Here is a 21,099-nt window from a genome sequence, read left to right on the forward strand (position 1 = left end):
ACTATTTTTCTATTTCCCTTGCCTTATTGGCTGACAAAAAAAAAAGTCTAAAGTCGGCCAATGTCGTTTATATTATATTATTTATATTTGTTTTCAAAAAACAGTAAAGCAAATAGTAAATTTAAATACAGTTAAAAAAAGCATATAAGTTATAAATCCATATGACGATAAAAAATTAAATACCTATTTTATCTTTATCTTATTTAAATACTAATATGTTTGTCACATTTTTTATATTTGTATTTTATATACAAATTTTATCATTCCAACATTATGGTATATAAATATTTATTGTGGTTAGTTATGATAAGATAACGAATCACTCAATTGGCGGGTAATTTACCCACACTTAAAATAAGTACGTTTACATGGTAATAACAGTGAATTTTTTTAATAATAATAATCTTGAAGCATTAGAGTTGCAAGCGATTATACCTTTACCTGTTGTCTGAATGTGTTATTTCTTATATTAAAAAAAAAAAAAAGTTAGTCACTCTTTTTTGTTGAAACTGTTGAATAACAACAGTTTTGGGATGCGAATGCGAATTTAAAGACTCACATTTTATTAACCTATCCATAACATTGTATTATCTAACAACGTATCATTTCTTACACATCAGGTCAATGTACTAAATATATATATTTTTATTTCTTCATCACCTTTATTACTGATAATTATTTTCCCACAAACAAAGCTATGTTTTATAATTAGTTTTAACCGCGAGCGTAGGTGTTCTTCTAATTTTATTTGACATTTGTATGAACTTCAGTGACACTTGTAACTAACTTAACTCCGTAACAAATTGCTTGGCAATTGTCTGATAAGTAACCACTATAAAAAATACTCTTCAAAACAGTCATATTCAAACTGAAGTGAGGAGCGCGCGTATTTAGTGAGTTTTTTTTTTACATCTGTTACTATCCTCTTGAAAAATAAATACATTTATGTATTATGACAAAGGAGTAAATTTATAGAGTATTGTTATATAAAATGGAAACACACTATAAATTTAAAAAAATATGATCAAATGAATATTAATTTAAGATCGGTTACCGGCATTTATATTAGATAATCGGATCTTGAATTATTTGAATGATAATACGATAGCCTTTGTTTTTACGATTGTTTATTGAAGATATATTTTAATACGAGTATGTATTCATATATTTTACCTATATATGTAATTGCTATTTTTTTTAAATAAACTAATAGTTAAAAGTAACAAACACTTGCTGTTTTGTATGAATACTATATTATTTGAAAAAAATGATGACGATGATTATTTATAATATTTTTCAAAATGTTATCACAATGTTAATTTTATGTTATTAGAAAATGGTGCAATTACACGAGGAAGATTTTGGTACCTTTAAAAATGAACCTGTGAGGAAATTTATATGGACTACGGATAGCGGGTTCTCAGTCTCCGTAATATCTTATGGAGCAATCATCCAATCAATTGAGGTACTTTAAATACGCACAAACAAACCCATCGGCAGACGTCTGTCATGTATTATGTACCCTACTAACACCTTTTAATAAAGACTGGCTATTTGAAAATGCGAAAAATAAAGTGTCAATTATTGTAATCAGCAAATATTATAAGTTTAAAAATGGTTATTTATCAACGAAAGTTGAAAATAATAATTAATTTATTCAAAAATGCATAAATAAAAATTCATTTTTTTAAACGTTTGTCACGTGACACAAAACGCTTCTGATTGGTCACCGACCCCATTGCAGCGCCATATTGTCAAAGTAGCGTTTTCGCGCGCTATTTAAATATGGAATTTTTATTTTGATATTTTTCAGCAAATGTACTAGAATTTAAAAAAACAAATAATTATTTTAAAATACATTTTAAAAACCAGTCAAATAGCCTATTCGAGCATTTAACGAATATCTATTAATAAAATAATTAATATCCGTTAAAAACCTTAAGTATTCTCGTAGGTTCCAGACAAAAACGGCACTAACAGCGACGTAGTCTTGGGCTTTGACGATATCGATGGTTACATAAATCGAAATTTGCCGTATTTAGGCGCAACTGTTGGGAGGTGCGCAAACAGGATTGGTGGAGCAACTTTTGCAATAGACGGAAATACCTATTCATTGGCGAAGAACATTGGTCAGGACCATTTGCATGGAGGTTTAATTGGGTTTGACAAGGTGAGTCGTTGGATAACTTAATATTTTTCTTACTTACGTTTTTAAACTTAAATGCAATTAAAATTAAATTGCACCAAAATTGGCTATGTCTGAATCTTATTGTCTTTTTTGTTTAATCAGTACGCCAGAAGGCTATGTTTTACACGCCGCGGAGGTAACGAGACAAAAGCAGGTCTTTATATATGTATATCTTTGTCTGTTAGGCCGAAAAGAGCCGAGATGGCCCCTTAGCTAGAACTCGCCAATGTTACCCGTAGCTTGAGGCGATTTATTTGTTTATTATTATTATTTTATAATTTATCACTTGCTCACCGGTGAAGGAAAGAATCGTTTGGAAAGCTGCATATGTCAGATAAAAATCTTCCACATAAACATGCGCTCCACCACCGCGTCAACGCCCAAAAAACATTGTTCAATTAGCTTTATATTTCTTCTAACGGAGAAGAGACTTCAGCCCAGAACTGGGACAATTACAGACTGTTACCTACTTTACTTTTTCGTTTGCAAGAAAAAGTATATTTACAACGATATTCTTCTGTTTCCAGGTCAACTGGAAGTCCACCGTTAACGGTAATAAGGTTGTTTTCAGCTACTTGTCCAAAGATGGCGAAGAAGGATACCCTGGTGATTTAGTTACCAATGTTATTTACGAAGTTAAAGACGACGATGTGCTGTACGTGGAGTTTGTGGCAACCACCACTAAGAAGACCGTGGTCAACTTAACCAACCACTCGTATTTTAACCTGGCCGGTCACAATGCTGGTTCAGCTGAGATTTACAACCACATTATCAACATAAATGCTGATAGGTCAGTCGTTATATTGTATTAAGGGACTCGTAATAAAATTACTGAGTGGAACCACGCGTATGACGCGTTTTGTCACTCCTACGCTACGCCATAAGATACACTACGTTAGAATCAATGTATTTTATGATTAAGAAGGTTACAGTGCAAAAGACTTATTTAAAAATATAAATGTCTAAATTTCAATTAACTATAAACTGGCAGAACGACCGGCTTCCTTCGTTTCGTATTCTGTTTCTGGCAAAATGTTTCAAGAATTTATAAAAAAACTCTTCATCCCTACAAGGGCGATAAATAGATAAGAAGCTTGCTTCGTAGGGAACAAAATTTCATCAAAATCGATTCGATCGGTTTAGCCATGAAATCGTAACACACAAACAGACTATATTCATATTAATAATATTAGTAAAGATGAAAAGAAAATATTAAGATAAATTGTTTTAACTTCATTATTAAAATGTTAGTATAACGTTATACAAATACATAATTAAACCTTTAATGGGAAACTGTAAAGACAAACTTTTTATATTATTATTTTATGTTACGATTTTCTAGTATTCTCTTTGTCTATTATGAACACATTTTTAAACTATATTTAAAACCTTTCATGTTTTTGTAAATACAAATCAAATCGGATTTGATTTATTTTTGTTTGATTTTATGGATTTAAGGTTTGTTAAACGTGACATGCACAGGGCGCCAATTTTAACAAATTATTATCACTAAATCGTATCAAATCAAAACGTAATCGTTGCCGTTTAGCCATTTTCTTATTCTACGATCACAGCGATCCTTTTAGGGATCGCATAACAGATATAAATAAGTAATTGGCCCCTTAACTAATTTTAAACACGTTAAAGTTTATAGCAAAAATGTATAGGTATGCAGACGAGCAAATGGGCCACCTGATGATAAGTGGGCTCATAGACAATGGCGCTGTAAGAAATTTTAACCATTTCTTACATCGCTAATGCGCTTCCAGCCTGCGGGTTCAACCTTGGGAATTAAGATGTTATCTCTTGTGCCTGTAGTTACACTAGCTCACTGACCTTCAAACCGCAGCACAACAATACTGAGTACTGCTGTTTGGCGGTAGAATATCTTATGAGTGGGTGGTACCTACCCAGAGGGGCTTACACAAAGCCCTACCATGATAAAAATCTTCAAATTATACTTCGATAATTTTTATAAATAAATTAGTCTTATTTGTCCTTCAAAGAAATTAAAGCCGTGATTTGATATGGAAGAGATACGTAATTTCCGAGTGTGTCAATCACGATTGTTCTTACAGAATTACCGAAACTACATCCGAGTCGATTCCAACCGGCCGTTTCATTAAAGTCGGAGGTACACCTTACGATCTCCGAGTTCCAACACGACTCGGTGACGCCATGAGAAGAGCGACTGACTTATATGACGATAACTTTTGCGTTACTTCCACTGGAAAACAGGTAATTTATAACGAGCTTATAGCTTAACGAGTTACTAGATATATATTAACATTATATTAATTAATATATAATAAGATTATATTAATATATATCTAGTAACATAATAAAATCCTCGTTCACGTGGACGAACACAGGCAGTGTGCGCCAAAAACAGCTCATATTAGTTCCTAGTCTTTTAGTTGGATTGTTGGTTGTCTGGTGTGTTGGATGATTTGATCCACATGCAATATAGCACCCTATGAAAAAATAGTAAGCCCAAAATAGTGTGTAATAGTACATTATTGTCGATACTGGTAACTTCCGGGAGCGTTCTATGTATAGGACAAAATCATACAGCAAAGGTTTGTCTAGTAACAACGCTTACGATAATGTATTTAAAATTTTATTATAAAATATTTTGAACTTACAATTCAGCTTATTATACCTTAACAGGATATCAACTTCGTCTCAAGAGTTATCCATCCAGCCTCTGGAAGATACCTAGAAGTTTACAGCAACCAGTCTGGTGTCCAGTTGTACACCAGCAATTTCTTGCCATCACCAAATGAAGTGGCTCTGGTAGGGAAAGGGGGAGTTGGATACAGACGCCATGGAGCCTTTTGTCTTGAGACCCAAGATTATCCTGACGCGGTTCACCATGCTGGCTTCCCGAGTGCAATACTGATACCAGGAGAAATTTATAGACATAAAGTAAATTATCACTTTGGATCAGTTTCTGTGGATGGACCGCAAGTGGTTCTGAACTGATTCAGCCTAATTTTTGATAAATCTATTCATTGATTCTGTTTTCAAGTTAAAGTTTAATTTGATTTAATTATGTCAGCATAAATAATAAATTTGTTATCAAATTTTAAATCTTGTATTTCCTTTTCGTTTTTTGATTTCTCGGTTTTTTTATTCCCTGAAGGCCAACCTGAATTTGAACGCACATGCAAGCTTTTGGATAGTGCAAATGTTCATGAGCGGTGGTAATCACTTTTCATCAGCCGAGCTTCGTGCTCATTTGACAACTATTATATTAATAAATGTGAGTTATTCCTGACTGACCATAGCCAATTCTGGTACTGGCCTCGGGCATTTTACCGTAACCGGGAAAGGCCAGGTTCCATCTTAAGCCGATGTCTGTCTAATAGTTTTTTTATAATACAGGGGCAAATTGGTCACCTGATGGTAAGTGGTTACCACTGCCCATAACATTGGTGCTGTAAGAACTATTAACAATCTTTGACATCGGGAAATAAGATGTTACGACCTTTAAAATTGGAAGACAACGACAATAAGTATTGTTGCTCGGCGGTCGAGTGATTGATATCTATACAGCCGGGCCCACACAAAGCGCTGCCACCAAGTAAAATTGTGTAAAAATATTAAAAAAAAGAAAGTCATATTGTCAAAACAAATTTATTACCATTTAATTATCAACCAAAGCCACTGGAAAACTTATAATTAACATTTGAAGATTTTATTAATTAACTAAGACATGCCTTAATTACATTTTAAATGCACCCACAATAGCCTAAAGTATACAGTCTAAACTTATACATCGTATATACGTACATACATAATATATATGGATATATCAGCACAACTATATTCCACAGAATAAAAATGTTAATAATTTATAAAATACTTTTTTTTTAAACATGAGCAATTTTTATAAATGATTAAAAATGTTTTTTTGTTGCACAAATTCTTGATATTTATTAATGAATTATACAGGAAGTTGACTTCATAAATGAAAATTATAGCTAACTAAATTATTATTAAGGATTAATCGACAGTTTTGATACAGAATCATCCAGGCCATTTTGTTGGTGATCTCCGTTCTGGCCGTTCTCCTTGATTTGTTCACCCCATGTTAAGTTAAGATCTTTCTTCATCCCGTCATCGAGAGGGGGGATGAGAGAACGAGGTAGGAGGAACGTAGATAAGTTAAATAAGTCCAAGAATACCTTGTACCGGTCACTGGTAAACAGAAATGTTGTAATTAGTTACATCGAATACGAAGTGCAGACCGAGAAGAACCAAGAATACAAGTAACTACGCTTATTTATCACTAAATAATCAATCAAAAAATCTTTATTTGGACATACACATTTTACAGATCATAGAAATATATACATACAAAATAACAAAAGACACAGAGAATGTGATGCCCAAATTGGTAAACCACTCAGCTTATGTTGAAATCATTGTAAAATGAGTTTCAACGCTGGTATTCTGTGGTCGCCAGTCAATTCGTACGTCACGTCACAGGTAGTGAATAAATACAAGATAAATAAAAAAAGAAAAAATATAAAGATTTGTGTGATTATATATAAATAACAATAAAGTGAACGCCTTAGTTAAAGTCCGGACGCTCGCTTGATCGAACTTTAACAAACGTCACGGGACTTATCGAGATAATCGTACAGATAATAATTTAATATTACAGTATATAATAGTGTCTCCTAAATGAAACTACCTAAAGAAGAACTGTTAAAACTAAAATAAATATAAAATGAATGCTACAACAGGGGTAAGTTGAAAATAAATTTTGTTAATCCCTCATTATGGAATAGATTATGTATGAAATTGAATTTGGTAATATATAGTACAGTCATAATCATTTAATACGCGCTTTTCGCAGTTAGCTGTGGGTATAAAAATAGTAAATTTTATATAATAAAGAACATTATTTTTATGAAATAGATAGATGAACCTGCACACGATAAATATCATGGGCATCGATCATGAACATTGGCGCTTTAAGAAATAATCGCCATGAAATCGACAAAAATGTGTCACCAATCTTGAGAAGCAAGATATCCCTTGTGCCTGTAGTTAAAATAGCCAACTACCTGTTCAAACCGATACACAATAATCTCGGTATTGTTGTGTTCCAGTTTGAATAGTATTACATTTCAGCGGTAGAATGTCCGATGAGTTTGGGTTCACATCTACCCAGGCTTACACCAAGCCCTACCACCGAGTAAAATATACCACTAACTCATTTATCATTTAAATAATCATTTACGGTATAATAAGCCTTATTTATCAATTTAACTCTTATTAGGTATCTTTGTTATTTAAACCTTATTTATAAAAGTTAACTCAATTTCAAAATATATTTGGATTATTTATTTCTTACCTGAGCGTAGATCGTAGATATTGGTATCCCGAGGAACCGCCTGTTCCGAGCTGCTGGGAGCCAATCATGCGTTGAACCATTATCACGTGATTGTCTGCACCACGAATAGAATAATTAATTAAACGTAACTGTTTCATGAAACAAAAAACCATCATTTTATAATACTGAGAAACATTACCTTCGCTCATTGTAATGTAGCAAAGTAATGCGTAAAAGAAAATATCCTGATCTGAACATAGCAAACTGTAAAATTTTGCTGTTTTTGTCTTTTTTACTCGGATGAAAATATCCTTTTGCATGTACTCGTTAAAGCTATGACAATACATTTTGTGTGGATATATTTTTAATGCGTTCAATTTTAGAGTTAAATAATATAGATTGTCGATAATCGATAATCTATTAGTTCTTGTTAGGAACATGTCAAACTAGTTAAAAAGTAAAATTGTCTATGGGAACATCTCAATATCTATTATTAGTATCAATTATTTGACAGTCTGTCAAAATGTATAGGTTCTATGCTGGATACCTTTATAGCAATTATAGTTGTTATATCGTGTATTAAAAGATAATCAAGACTGAAGATTAATAGTAATAATAAAATACTTACAACGCCATTTCGTTATCAGGCTGTCCATGTCCATCAGCAGAGTCAGCAGTTGATGCGGCTGAGAGAAGCGTGGCTCATCACGGTAGAATGTAATCATGATAGCGCCTTGTAGTGCGCGATGTGAAAGCCTGGAAATGTTAAAAACAATTAAAGTTGTTATTCTTGGATACAATTCTACAATTGTTTAACGGATACGATACGATTATTTCTCACCAAAATATACTTCAGCTGAATCGTAAAGGGGGAAATTCTACTGCTAAATTTATAATGGTTACAATCCTCTATCCGTATTCCGTTTCTAGTCTATTCCGATTCCAACTTCGACCGAACCGTAACTAGATCGCTATCAAATCGTAATCACACAAGTGACTATGTCGAGATTTGATATTCATAAAAGTGGTTTCGATTCGCTTGCGATAATGTAACAATTTGTTTGTAGGATCGCCCTTGATCGTTTGTCAATCAATCTCTAAACTCAATTAGAATAATAAAAATTTACACCAAAGGAGGTATGTACCCGTCTGTAGAAATTATAACAAAAGGATTTGTGTCTGAAGTAATTATGACAGTAGCTTGAGATCAATAACCTTATAAAAAATACAACTGCCTCGATGGTCGAGCGTTAAACCATCGATGCAGTAATATTGAAGTGATGACTTCTTATGGGATAAGCCGCTTCGTTACGTAACGCGTTACGGCGCCAGTCTGTCTGGCTTCCCTTTCTCTTACACATACGGCAGCGGTAGGCAGGCAATAATGATACTAATAATGTATATACACAAAATTGTAATGTACATATTCAAGAATTGTAACTATGAATAAAATTAATTTAATAATCAATAAAATATTTTATTAATTAATAACCTTTCCTTAGATTATAATATTAATATACATAAAGTAATAACCTAAGCTCTTTTCAAGTTAAACTATTTCAATATTAGACGAGAAGCACGCGTAATTTTTTTTTGACAGTATCGGTGATGCCTCTTTGTACAATTTATTCAATAATTTTTATTTTTAGGTGACATTCCGATAACAAATCGTAGTGATGTGTAAGCACGATTGATTATATCGATGGTTCCGGTAATTCAAATGATATTTATTATATTTTGGTTATTTATATAGCAAGCTATAATACTGGGAACCCAATGTGTTATAAATAAAAACAGTTGTATAAATATAATTTTATAAAATTAATTAATACACGATTAAAACATAATGTATACAGGTGTAGCATTGAGTGTTATAAGGTGACCATGAGTTTAGGATTTTTAGTTTCATTTATGTATCGCCTTATCAAGTTGCATCTACTATTAAGGAGCAAAAACTGTATATGTACTTATAAGTTACTACTGTGTTTTATTTTATTCAGGTTTTTTATATTACGAATAATTGCATTTTAAGATAAATGTTTTGAAATTAAAGCCTGGTCGTTGAAAGAATGCTTTCCTGGCAAGTGGCAGTCTGTCTCAATATAAACTGTAGTATAATTGTAGACTTGGGATTGGTCATGCCTATAGTCTATTACAATCGATGAAGGAATTAAGATAAACAAACCTTAGATTGAAGTATACCACGCGATTTGTTAGAAACTCATCTATATTGTGCACTACTAATAGTTCTTGACTGATATATATTGTTTTTAATACAACACTATTCCACTTAACCACGAAACTTCCAAAATTCCCATAACATTCTTTGTGAATATTATAGATTATTCAAGCTCTCGGCCAATGATGCCGCGTCAATTCTAAATCAAATGTTGTTTATTTGTTTAATGTCCTCTTGTGGTTAGCATAGACTATAGGGTGGTACTATACAATAATAAACAATTGCCATAACTTTGCAACATGGTCATAAGGATTTAATTATATATATATATATATGTGTGTGTGTCTTACCGTCTTTCTCCCCTCGAGCGTAGCGCGTCGTGAACAGCTGGGTCGAATATGGATCGGTATATTTCCCGCCTGTTTTCAGCGTCCTGCAGACGATGACGACGCACCACTTCGTTGGGTTCACGCTTAAATGTTATAATTAAGTGTATTACTTATTTAAACATAATGATTACGTCTAGTAACAGAGCATTCGCTATGGAAACGACTTTTTCCAAAATTATCCGCTATAATATTGACGATCATCTATTCGTTTTAATGTTCTTCAATACATATTATTATTTTGTAATTTTTATTTGTAGAAAAAGACATATAATTATACTATATGTTCGTAATTATGTACTATGATGTTCGTAATTATGTAATGATGTGTAATATGTGACTATAGATACATAGTCATGATTTGTAAATAATTAGTCTGCATTAGTCAAATATTAGAAATTACAAATGTTACATTTTTAGTTTGCAAGAAATGGTTTCGGATATTTATATATTTAATTTATAAAATTCTGTAGAAGTATTTTACTTATAAAATAAACGACATCTGTTTCTTATACAATAATTATTTTTTAAATACCTAATGAGTGACACACTGTTAAAAATATTTTTGTTAAACCTACCATGGCATCATCGATGTCACCTTTGATCAGCTTGTCTACAGCCGCCTGAAATTTACCCCAGAAGTTGAACCCATAGGTATTAAGACCAGGCGTCCGTTCCAGCCATCGTTCTATAAGTGCAAGAAGCGCGGGCTCTTCTTCAGACCTGATAAATGAAAAAAATGTTTAATAAGATAATTGTCACGATATGGGATACCCCATATTATTAATTATATCTAAACGAATATTAGTGTCTTTGTCTTTATTATTAATATTAGGAAAACAGCAGTGCTGTAATGTAATGTAACTCGTTACGTATCTCACTCGCGAAATTTTAAAAAATCACACACGGTGATACGCTGTTTTATGATACGTTTATTTTTTTAATATTTTCGGGGTCGATTTTAATTAATGGTAAGTGGTAGTGGAGTCCAAACGAGAAGACGACCAGTACATTCAGCCGCCCGCTATGCCGGGCCGCAAGATGCCTCTTCGCGCCTCGTTTGAAGGACCCCAGGTCATAAGAAACACGTGTGCTGGTCAAGAATGCTATTTTTTAACGGTGTGACAAAGAGAAGTGTTGTCAAATTTCTTCATGTGCGATAGAATTAATGTCACAGTTAGGCGGCGACTTCGAGAGCCAGCTAGTGTAGACTCGTGAAGGAAAAGGTAAGCAGAAATTTCAGGGAATATTTCCTCAGAGCACTCACCGTAATACAGTAAATAGTCAGCGCTCAGCGTCACTATCTCTAGACGCAATTGGAAAGGTTCGAAAAGACCTTATATGATATTGACCGTATATAATAATTAGTTACTAATATTAAACATTATACAGACAATGTCATATATTACTTTCAGGCTGTCTATAGTCTCACATTCTTTTAATTCTTTTGGAAGGCAAATCCGCCACGATTGATACCACAACGATACAAAGATACAACCACGGAACCCAACTGCTTTATTTGCTTTCCGAGGCACGCGAATAGAAAAGAACTTTCAACTTCTGAAGTCCAGGTTGCTATTGAGAATTTCTCCTCAGAAAACTATATTAACTTATACTGGCCCAACCCAGGACTAGAAGCCAGGGCATCTGCAGACTTATAAACTAGCTACTAGACGAACGAAACAATTGAAGATATTTTTTACTTATGTAATGATTCCATGGCTTCTGGGTCATCTCCGAATACAGTTTGGTAATTTTGATTGTATTTAACACGTAGAGCTTGCTTTAGACCCAACTGAAACAAATAATTGAATTTAGATTGAAGGCGAGAAAAGTCAAAACAAAATGCATTGATAGTATAATTTCGCCAACATTATAATTATGTAAAAATAATACACTTTAATTTATGATATTTGTAATTATTCGACGTTTTTGAACTAAAACATTGTTTTGTAGTATAGTAAGTATTGTGCTATTTACAATGTTTTAATTTTAATTAAAAGATACATTGTTTTGTACGTTTTAGTAAGGCTGCACGTAAAGTAGATTGTTGTGCTAAGCGCATCAATCACACCAATGCGCTTCAACCACTTGTTTGTTTGTAGAGACTTGTTTCAGCCAGAATTTAATACATCACTGCTGTCTGTCGTCTCGTGACGTGACCGAGTAGCACTTATATTCCGACGAACGTCAAAATCATTCTCATAGGACCTTTAGACGTTCGAATCATCGAGTTAATTTGGACTCGGTTCTTATTTTCAATGACGCTGCTGTAGCCAGTAGGGCCAAGGACGATACAAAATTTTCTTAAAATGTATCTTTATATGTATGTAGCAAGACATTGATTGCGTCTCGTGTATGAAATACCTCAATGTTAAAAATTGATTATCCAATATACTTACTTTATTTTCCAGTAGTCGAAATTGTAGACTTTGGAATCCAGACGCCGGTCGTAAATAGTTCCTGAAGTCCATAAAGTCTAATGGCGTCATAGTCTCTAAGATCATTACTTGGTCGACTAGAAGCTGCAAGAAAATAATATCGTACAACAACCATATTTACTATTGACAATGATTAGACGTCCGAAGACTACATGTGAGTGGGGTCCTTTATTATACCACATTTTTTCTCAAAGGATAAATTAAATGAGAGTCAAAAATAATATTAATTGAGGAGCGTTTAGTTGTTATCTATCATCGCTTAAAATACTTATTTATAAAAATATTAAACCGATGTATTACAATTACCTATTCAGAAAATTTCAAACTAGCTACCCGTCTCAGCTTCGCATGCGTAGAAAGACATTTATGTCGAAGGAAAAACATACGCCGAAAAACTCATATTATTTTGGGTCAAAAACCTTTCCGAGCTTACGCGGAACAATTTACTAAATTTTCATCACAAACGCATCAATGGTTTAGGAACGCATAAAGGACAAACGTAAAACATTCTTATATAATATTTATTTATATAAATTAAATATACATAATAAATAAATAATATCACATCCAATTAGACATCTACAGTTAGACTTGAATTCGATTTTTTGAATACCTTTTACTTGTCTCTCTGGTCATAGTTTTAAGCAAGTGAAGCTCAAACGTAAGGGATTTAAATCAATTTAATTTGAAAAACATTAATATGTTTTCTAAACTCTATAACAAAATAACAATAATGTTAATTAATCATTAATTTCATCATCGTCACGATAATCATCAATAATATTAGAACGTCACTAGTTACGACTGGTTTATCAATAAAAAGTGATGCGACTCCGAGTGCCGGGTCGGATGTCATGGCTCTAAGCGTTGTATTATCAGGCCTATGCGTAATTTAATAAGTAAACAATATAATAATTTACAATGAATGCGTGAAATACGAATGTACGGTCATTTTATGTGATAGGTGATTGTGATATTATTAAGTTTAATAATAAGATTAATAATTTTATTATTAACATTGTTCAGGCTTATTGCTATCAAGTCAAATTTATTATTACAAACATGGCAATAATTTAATTAGAAATAATAATTAGAAGTTTATTTTCGTTAGATATTTTGTATACTATTTTAGTATAGTTTACGTTATGGTTTGGTTGGTTTTATTATATGTATTTTACATACAGACTTATACGTCTGTTACAATTTTTTTACTTTATGGTCTTTATATTCGGTTTGCTATTTCGTTCGGATACTTGTTAATTTAAAAATAAATACACTACATTGAACAAATATAAGGGCAGGTTTAGTTATCCTTTGTCCATTATTACACTACTGACAATGTGTAGGATATACAAACTTCATGATGATCGTTTGAGTAGCTATGACGTAAAAGCCTAAAAAACAAACAGACATTTGCATTTATAATATTAATTAAAACATTTTTTTATCGTTTTAAATGTCGTCTTTGAGATGCAGCCGTTGATTCCGTTGTGAAGTTTACATGGATATTTAATCCATTCCTCTTTTTTTTTTAAATCTTCTTCTGTTCAAGCTTATTCAGCTTGTTCGGCTGAAGAAAAAAAATGAATTGAATGAGTGAATGGACTTTAATTGATAGTCTAAGTGGCTTTAACAAAATGTACTTCGGTAGACACGATAATAAACGGTTGTTTATCAGTCATTCGGAAGTTGAATGTTAATTTTATTATGAAGAAAACGTCTAATAAATACATAAGATATTATCTGTTACTGATAAATAGGTATGTGTACACATGTTCGTGAATGTTTCTTTCGTGTCCCTTAAATTAGTAATTACAGATATACATAATTAGTACGCTGCGTGGTTAGTTGTACGTCCAGTTTTGCTTGGTTAGAATATGTTTTATCTTCAACATTCTGTTGCCGACAAGGCAGAAACATAATGAAACTGTTTCTTTATAAAACGTTTAGTGAGGCCGCAGTTATAAGGGTGGAACAAAAATACAATCAACCTTTAAAGAGAGTATAGAAAACGAATGAGAGAAAATTTGTTACCTTTAATATTAAGACTATTCGGTTAAGACGTTTCAAAATCTCCATCGTGTGGCTTTCGTCTAATCCTTCTACGTCTAGTAATGATCTCACGGAGTCCACTTCAAATATTATCTGTTTAAACCATAGCTCGTATGCTGAAACATTATATTAAATAGATTAGTTAATATTACAAAAAATATCTGAATCTTAATATCATCAGGTCTTGTATTGAGTCTAAGTTAGCTGTGCCCGCGACTTCGTGCGCGTTGTTTGAATTTAAGTTATTTGGATATTGTAGCGTGATTTTATTTTTATTCTATATATAATTCTAAAATAAAAGTAGCCTAAGTTACTCCTTATTACAACCGCTATCTGCCAGTGAAAGTCCCGTCGAAATCGTATCAGCCGTTCCAGAGATTAGCCGGAACAAACAGACAGACAGACAAAAATTGTAAAAAATGTTATTTTGGTATATGTACCGTGTATACATACATATGCATTTAGTAAAAATAGGTTATTTTAATATTACAAACAGACACTCTTACTATATGCATAGATATTATTTTAACTAAAAGAACTCCTCTCCTAATTAGTAGTAAATTTGATGTTTATTCCTCTACGCTATTACAATGTGGGTTCCGGGATGGATAGTTGATACACATGTGGCAGAATTTCATCTTATAGATAAGGCAGGTTTCTCTTCTAAGCTTTCAACTTCAACTGAAAGACTTTAACTGACTAATATACACCGGTTAATTTAAAAAAATCACGTTAGTTTACTTTCATCCTTTCCTCTTAGTTCTGTGGTATTTAATTCATGTTTTAACTTTAAATTAGGATCTAACTCTTTCAAAAAAAAAAAAATCCATTATACATATTTTCTTACCTTGATGTGTCACAATAAACAGATGTTCATCATGCACAGGTTTCGATGATTCGGCGCTGAGCATTCTCTGAGCGCTGAGCAATTTATCAAGCATCAGGTACTCTCCGTAAAGCATTCCTGCCTCATTACCGAGGTGGTTCCCTTCTTGCCCTGCTTCATCTATTATCGATCTAAAAAAATAAATACAAATTTAATTAACATATAATATAATCATCGTAACATCGATGACTTCCGTGATCGAGTGTGTGTACATCGGTTTTCATGGGTACGCCACTCCGAGGTCCTGGGTTCGATTCCCGGCCGAGTCGATGTAGAAAAAGTTCATTAGTTTTCTATGTTGTCTTGGGTCTGGGTGTTTGTGGTACCGTCGTTACTTCCGATTTTCCATAACGCAAGTGCTTTAGCTACTTCCATTGGGATCAGAGTAATGTAGTTTATGTCGTCCAATATTTATTATTAGTAATAACTTTTAATTTTCAAATCTTCATATAATTTATATAAACATATATATTCAAACTGTTTAATACCACTGAATTGTAGTAAAATTTAAATTTTATATATACTTAAGGCAATTAATTGTTACAATTTCATACATAAAAAAAAACAATTATTTTTTAGTAAATATTGTAAGTATTAATCTAAAAAAAAATGTTAGACAGGTAAAAAATGTTGAAATAAAAGTTGTGAATCGTAGCGCTTATAAAAAATAGTCGTACGCAACTGGTTTAAGAGTAACTCGTGCTTATGATATTAAACCATCTGTTATTCGGATTAAAATCTCATTATCACGTGTCAAGACGAATTATTAATGGTACCTATATATAAAAAGGGAGTTTTACCGCCTAAATAATAAACTTTGAAAAGCGATAATTAATTAAAGTAATGTTAGTTACACTATTATGATAAAACTAAAATTTGAGTGTTTTTCTTATGGATAATAATTGTAATGAGCAAACAATTTAACAAATTTTATTTTCTTTTTGCTCATTCAAACGGGCTATAATGCAGAATCTTAATTGACAGGAACAATGAGGATGGAAAATAATGGATTCGTATTGGTTTGAAGTTTAATGAAGAATACTTGCATGCTCGTAAGTTGAATACCTATGTTTTATTTTTCGATTTGTTTTATCATCATTATATGGATGTATTATGGGTGCAGAATCTATAGCGTATATATTTTCTATATTGTGCTGTTGGTCATGTGCCTGAACTCATTCCTTATTTGCCCTTCCATCGGATTATGAGAGCGCACCTGTGTTTGCGCAAACACTTATGCACACGTCCTTTTTATTCCAACCATAACAGGAGAAAAGCCATATAAACAACATTTGACAGCAAATTGACGCGATATCATTGGTCGAGAGCTTGATTAATGTATGATATTCACTATGGATTTGCGAAAAAATGGCGTTTTGAACGTCGATGAAACTGCTATCGGAATTTTGAAAATAAAAAAGTGGAAATAAGTAGTGCAATGGTGTTCTATTATAAATGAAGATATATTTATCATAAACTCTTAGTAGTGCACAATATAGCAGAGTTATTATCAAATCGCATGAAATAAGTAAGTATAACGTTTGTTTATCTTTTTTCCTACTTCCATCGGAATAGGCTATAGCTAGTCTCCCTTGTGAATAGCCATCGTGGCCGAAGTCGGTTTGGATGACATCAAATAATTCGATAGATAAAGAGGTATATAACGACTTGAAAAAGATATCCAATTTTACATATATTAATATTACACACATAACATAAAACATAACATAATCAGCCTGTAAATTTCCCACTGCTGGGCTAAGGCCTCCTCTCCCGTTGAGGAGAAGGTATGGAGCATATTCCACCACGCTGCTCCAATGCGGGTTGGTGGAATACACATGTGGCAGAATTTCGTTGAAATTAGACACATGCAGGTTTCCTCACGATGTTTTCCTTCACCGCCGAGCACGAGATGAATTATAAACACAAATTAAGCACATGAAATATCAGTGGTGCCTGCCTGGGTTTGAACCCGAAATCATCGGTTAAGATGCACGCGTTCTAACCACTGGGCCATTTCGGCTCGCTATTACACACATTCTAATTCATATTTAAATATCTATTTAATTTTTGGTTCATTTGAAAACTTGTTACATCCTTATCGAAATCAACTTTAACCGATATGTTTAACAAAAACATTATTGAAACTCGTTCGATTGCTTCATAAAAACTGGTTTGAATACTATCTAAAATAAAAAGTGTATGATAATTTAATAATGTTACAAATAAACACGACTTCACCAATCGCGTGTTTTAAAATATATAAGTATTTTTTTTTTAGGTTTAAACTTAAAGATAAATAAAATGAAAGTGTTAAATTGGTGTTAACTACGCGCTTTAATTTCGATCAAAATAATACGAATATATTATAATTTATTAGCATTTTTATGGTTTTTTTCATATCTTATTAAATTTGTTATGTTAGGGCTCCACATGTAATTTGCGTAAATTATAATGGGATGTATCTTTATTAAAATTTATCGAAAACAGTTATAGATCGAAGGATTATTTGTAAACAATTTTTGGGAGACATGGTTTTAGTAGATTGTTTTTATGTATCTACCTAAATAGAAACGCCACCAAACCTAACTTAACACACATACCTATGTTAGTCTTTGTATGTATGTATGTTTAACTGACAAAATAATTTTACGATATTGACTTTTCAATTTTTATTCTCTAAGATGAGATGTGTAGTGTCTGTAGTTAAAGCATCCCTCAAATCAAAATACTTACAATAAAACTAAGTATTGCTTATTAAGTTATTACCACCGCCAGGTGCCTAGTCCCACGGGCTTGCACAAAGTCCTACCAGTAAGTATATAAGTCTCGCAAGCATCAAGTTTAAACGGACTGCGCGTTTCAGCTCCAAAACGTCACATGACATTCTGAACGCGCGCAGTTCATAAAAATCATTTGATTTACCTTAAATAAATAACATTATCATTACTATCGGTTTCTACCCTTAAACAGTGTCCAAAATTTGCGATCTAGAGAAATATGTGTAATGTTTTCTATAAAAGTAAATAAATTGAAGCTAACTCACTAGACTTACTAACTTAGAAGACTTTATTTCTTAGATAGTTTATGGCGGATTTATAAAAGACAAAAAAATTACTGGCTAAATGGCGGGTTTGAATGTAAAGTAAATAAAAAGTGAATCGTCGGTTTGTATGGCAGAGTTTTCTTACAATAATAACGACTAAATTGTGTTTGTTTTGTATCTGTATTCTTTATTTAATAAATATTAAAATAATTAAACTATGTATTGTACAAAGTAGTTTTCTCAGCACGATACTGAATTAAATATCTTGTTATTTTATATATTTATTACAATATATACTTAGGTACCTTCCTTTTTTCATTTACAATATATTTTTTTCCTGGCAGAATTTTGACTATTTATAATTTTGGTATAATAATAAAATGTAATACTGTTTGGCTGTTTTTTATTTATATTAATATATATATATATATACGTTTTGTGACGTCTTGAAATGTATATATTTATTTATGTTATACAACCTATTACTGCTGGTCTAATGAGCAGGTTTAGACACTACAAGGTGCTCCAATGTGTGTGCAGCATAGGATACACATGTGGCAGAATCGCCCATGACACATTTCCCTATTTTTATACTTCATCACAAAACACTTTACTAGTGGAGAGCTTTGTGAAAGCCCGTTTGCGTAAGTGCCATCCTACCAAATGGCTAACAGCTGTTGAATGTTCGAGTGAGCGACAAACTTTTGGATAGGTTTTTTATTTATTAGTTTGTTATTTACAAACTATAAATAACAAATATATTAATAACAGATTACTTGGTGGTAGGGCTTTATGCTAACCCGTCCGGGTAGGTACCACCCACTCATCAGATATTCTACCGCCAAACAACTGTACTCAGTATTGTTGTGTTCCGGTTTGAAGGGTGAATGACTCAATGTAACTACAGACACAAGATCTTGGTATCTTAGTTCCCAAGTTTGAACCCAACCTGCAGGTTGGGGGCGCATTGACGATGTAAAAATTGGTTAATATTTCTTACAGCAATATTTTCTATGGGAGGTGGTGACCACTTACGATAAAACAAGTACGAAATGAATTATAAACTCAAATTGAGCACAATTTGACAATTCAACGATGCTCGCCTGAGTTTGAATCCGGACTCATCGGCTAAGGTTCACATTTCTGATGACTAGGCCATTACGGCTTTTTATGTTTTAAAGTTAAACAAAATAACTTAATCCGATCGCTTTTCACAATCCGGATTTCTCTTATTTGAAGAATTAACATTACTTATCTAGCTAGTATTTCAAATATTATGAACTCATTTTTTTTTTAACTAATTATTCTTGTAAAATATGTCAAAAATATTGAGATGCTATCCTACGCTTTTTGGGTTCTGCCACTGACAATAATGATTACAAATGAAAACTTGCATTTCTATCTGCAAAGTAGAAAAAAGTCTGGCTTCTAGCAATATTATTTTATGGTTTTGTTATAATAATTTATAATAAATTACAGCTTGTTTTTAATATTTTTTATTTAATTCTGAAACCTTAATCATCGGCTGTTTTAATTGAAGTAAAAACGTTGATTGACTTTTATTTTTATACCTTTAATTTGTGTTAATAAAATTATTAAACCGTATTAGTAATAAAAAAATACAGAACACAGATATTATAATAATCCATAGTTGGTTTGCAACTGAATTAATTTAATCGTGGTCGAAAAGGCATTTTTATATCTTTCCTTTATTTTTATTATTTTATATGTCTTGTGTTTAATTTAAATTAAAATAACTTTTCACTTATATTCCGATAAGAGGCAACAATATTTACATCATTGCCAAAAACTAACAATTAAAAAATTCACAAACCTCATAGGACAGGCCATTATTAAAATTCGAAACTTTCGAAAAAGAAATGTCAAATAAATAAAATGTTCCAAGTTTAAAATCACGTGGCACAACACAACGATGCACACGCGCAATCCCTGCGCGATTTCACTTGAAACTAAAGTGTAAGCATTTAATACTCGATTCTCGAATGTCCAATAGGGTGTTTTTACATGCATCAACGTCGATTTCATCAGTCTGCAATACCAGCACTAGTAAATTAGTTCAATGTTCAGATTTTTTTATCCGAAACGAGTTTCTATCGTAGATATTAATTATAATATGTAGAGTTGATAAACACCTTCGTATGATTAGAACTGTTACTGTTCTACAACAGTGAAACCTTATAAACGAATGATAAATAAAATACGTAAAAAATATTTGAATGCCGCCGCTACTTGAACAAATTAAATCTGTAACAAGATTTATAATCATATAATGTGTCCTCAGTTATCATAAATTAAGATAAGGATAATTCAGTTCAAAATGTTTATCTTTACCTATTTACGATTCAGTCTATTAAAAAAAACAATACAGTAGTTAACATCATAACGCTTACATTTCGCTGACACCAGGAAAGCATAAACAACAAAAAAGGGATTTGCATTTTTATTCATTTCAGATTTAATATAATTTTTAATCAGAGTTCTTTTTTTATTAAATAAATATTTTTTAATTATAAAAAAAATATAATTTTACATAAATAAAATTTCTTTTTAATA

General features: G+C 32.1%; 2 protein-coding genes across 2 annotated transcripts; one reads left to right on the plus strand and one right to left on the minus strand.

Moving 5' to 3' along the window:
* Positions 1 to 768: 768 nt before the first annotated feature.
* Positions 769 to 5,270, plus strand: LOC113396563 (galactose mutarotase-like). The gene is made up of 6 exons (XM_026634547.2): positions 769 to 893; positions 1,334 to 1,465; positions 1,955 to 2,170; positions 2,716 to 2,978; positions 4,267 to 4,426; positions 4,859 to 5,270. The coding sequence occupies exons 2-6, from the start codon at positions 1,337 to 1,339 to the stop codon at positions 5,171 to 5,173; spliced, it is 1,083 nt and encodes a 360-aa protein (XP_026490332.2). The 5' UTR covers positions 769 to 893; positions 1,334 to 1,336; the 3' UTR covers positions 5,174 to 5,270.
* Positions 5,271 to 6,099: 829 nt separating this feature from the next.
* Positions 6,100 to 20,508, minus strand: LOC113396562 (tryptophan 2,3-dioxygenase). The gene is made up of 10 exons (XM_026634545.2): positions 20,360 to 20,508; positions 15,441 to 15,610; positions 14,576 to 14,709; positions 12,503 to 12,625; positions 11,804 to 11,895; positions 10,679 to 10,823; positions 10,065 to 10,186; positions 8,164 to 8,291; positions 7,557 to 7,650; positions 6,100 to 6,391 (listed from the first exon to the last, which is right to left on the minus strand). Exons 1-10 carry the CDS (start codon positions 20,374 to 20,376, stop codon positions 6,190 to 6,192), a joined length of 1,227 nt encoding a protein of 408 aa, XP_026490330.1. The 5' UTR covers positions 20,377 to 20,508; the 3' UTR covers positions 6,100 to 6,189.
* Positions 20,509 to 21,099: the final 591 nt, after the last annotated feature.

This window comes from Vanessa tameamea, chromosome 22 (assembly GCF_037043105.1).
Source record: "Vanessa tameamea isolate UH-Manoa-2023 chromosome 22, ilVanTame1 primary haplotype, whole genome shotgun sequence".
Lineage (NCBI taxonomy): Eukaryota > Metazoa > Arthropoda > Insecta > Lepidoptera > Nymphalidae > Vanessa > Vanessa tameamea.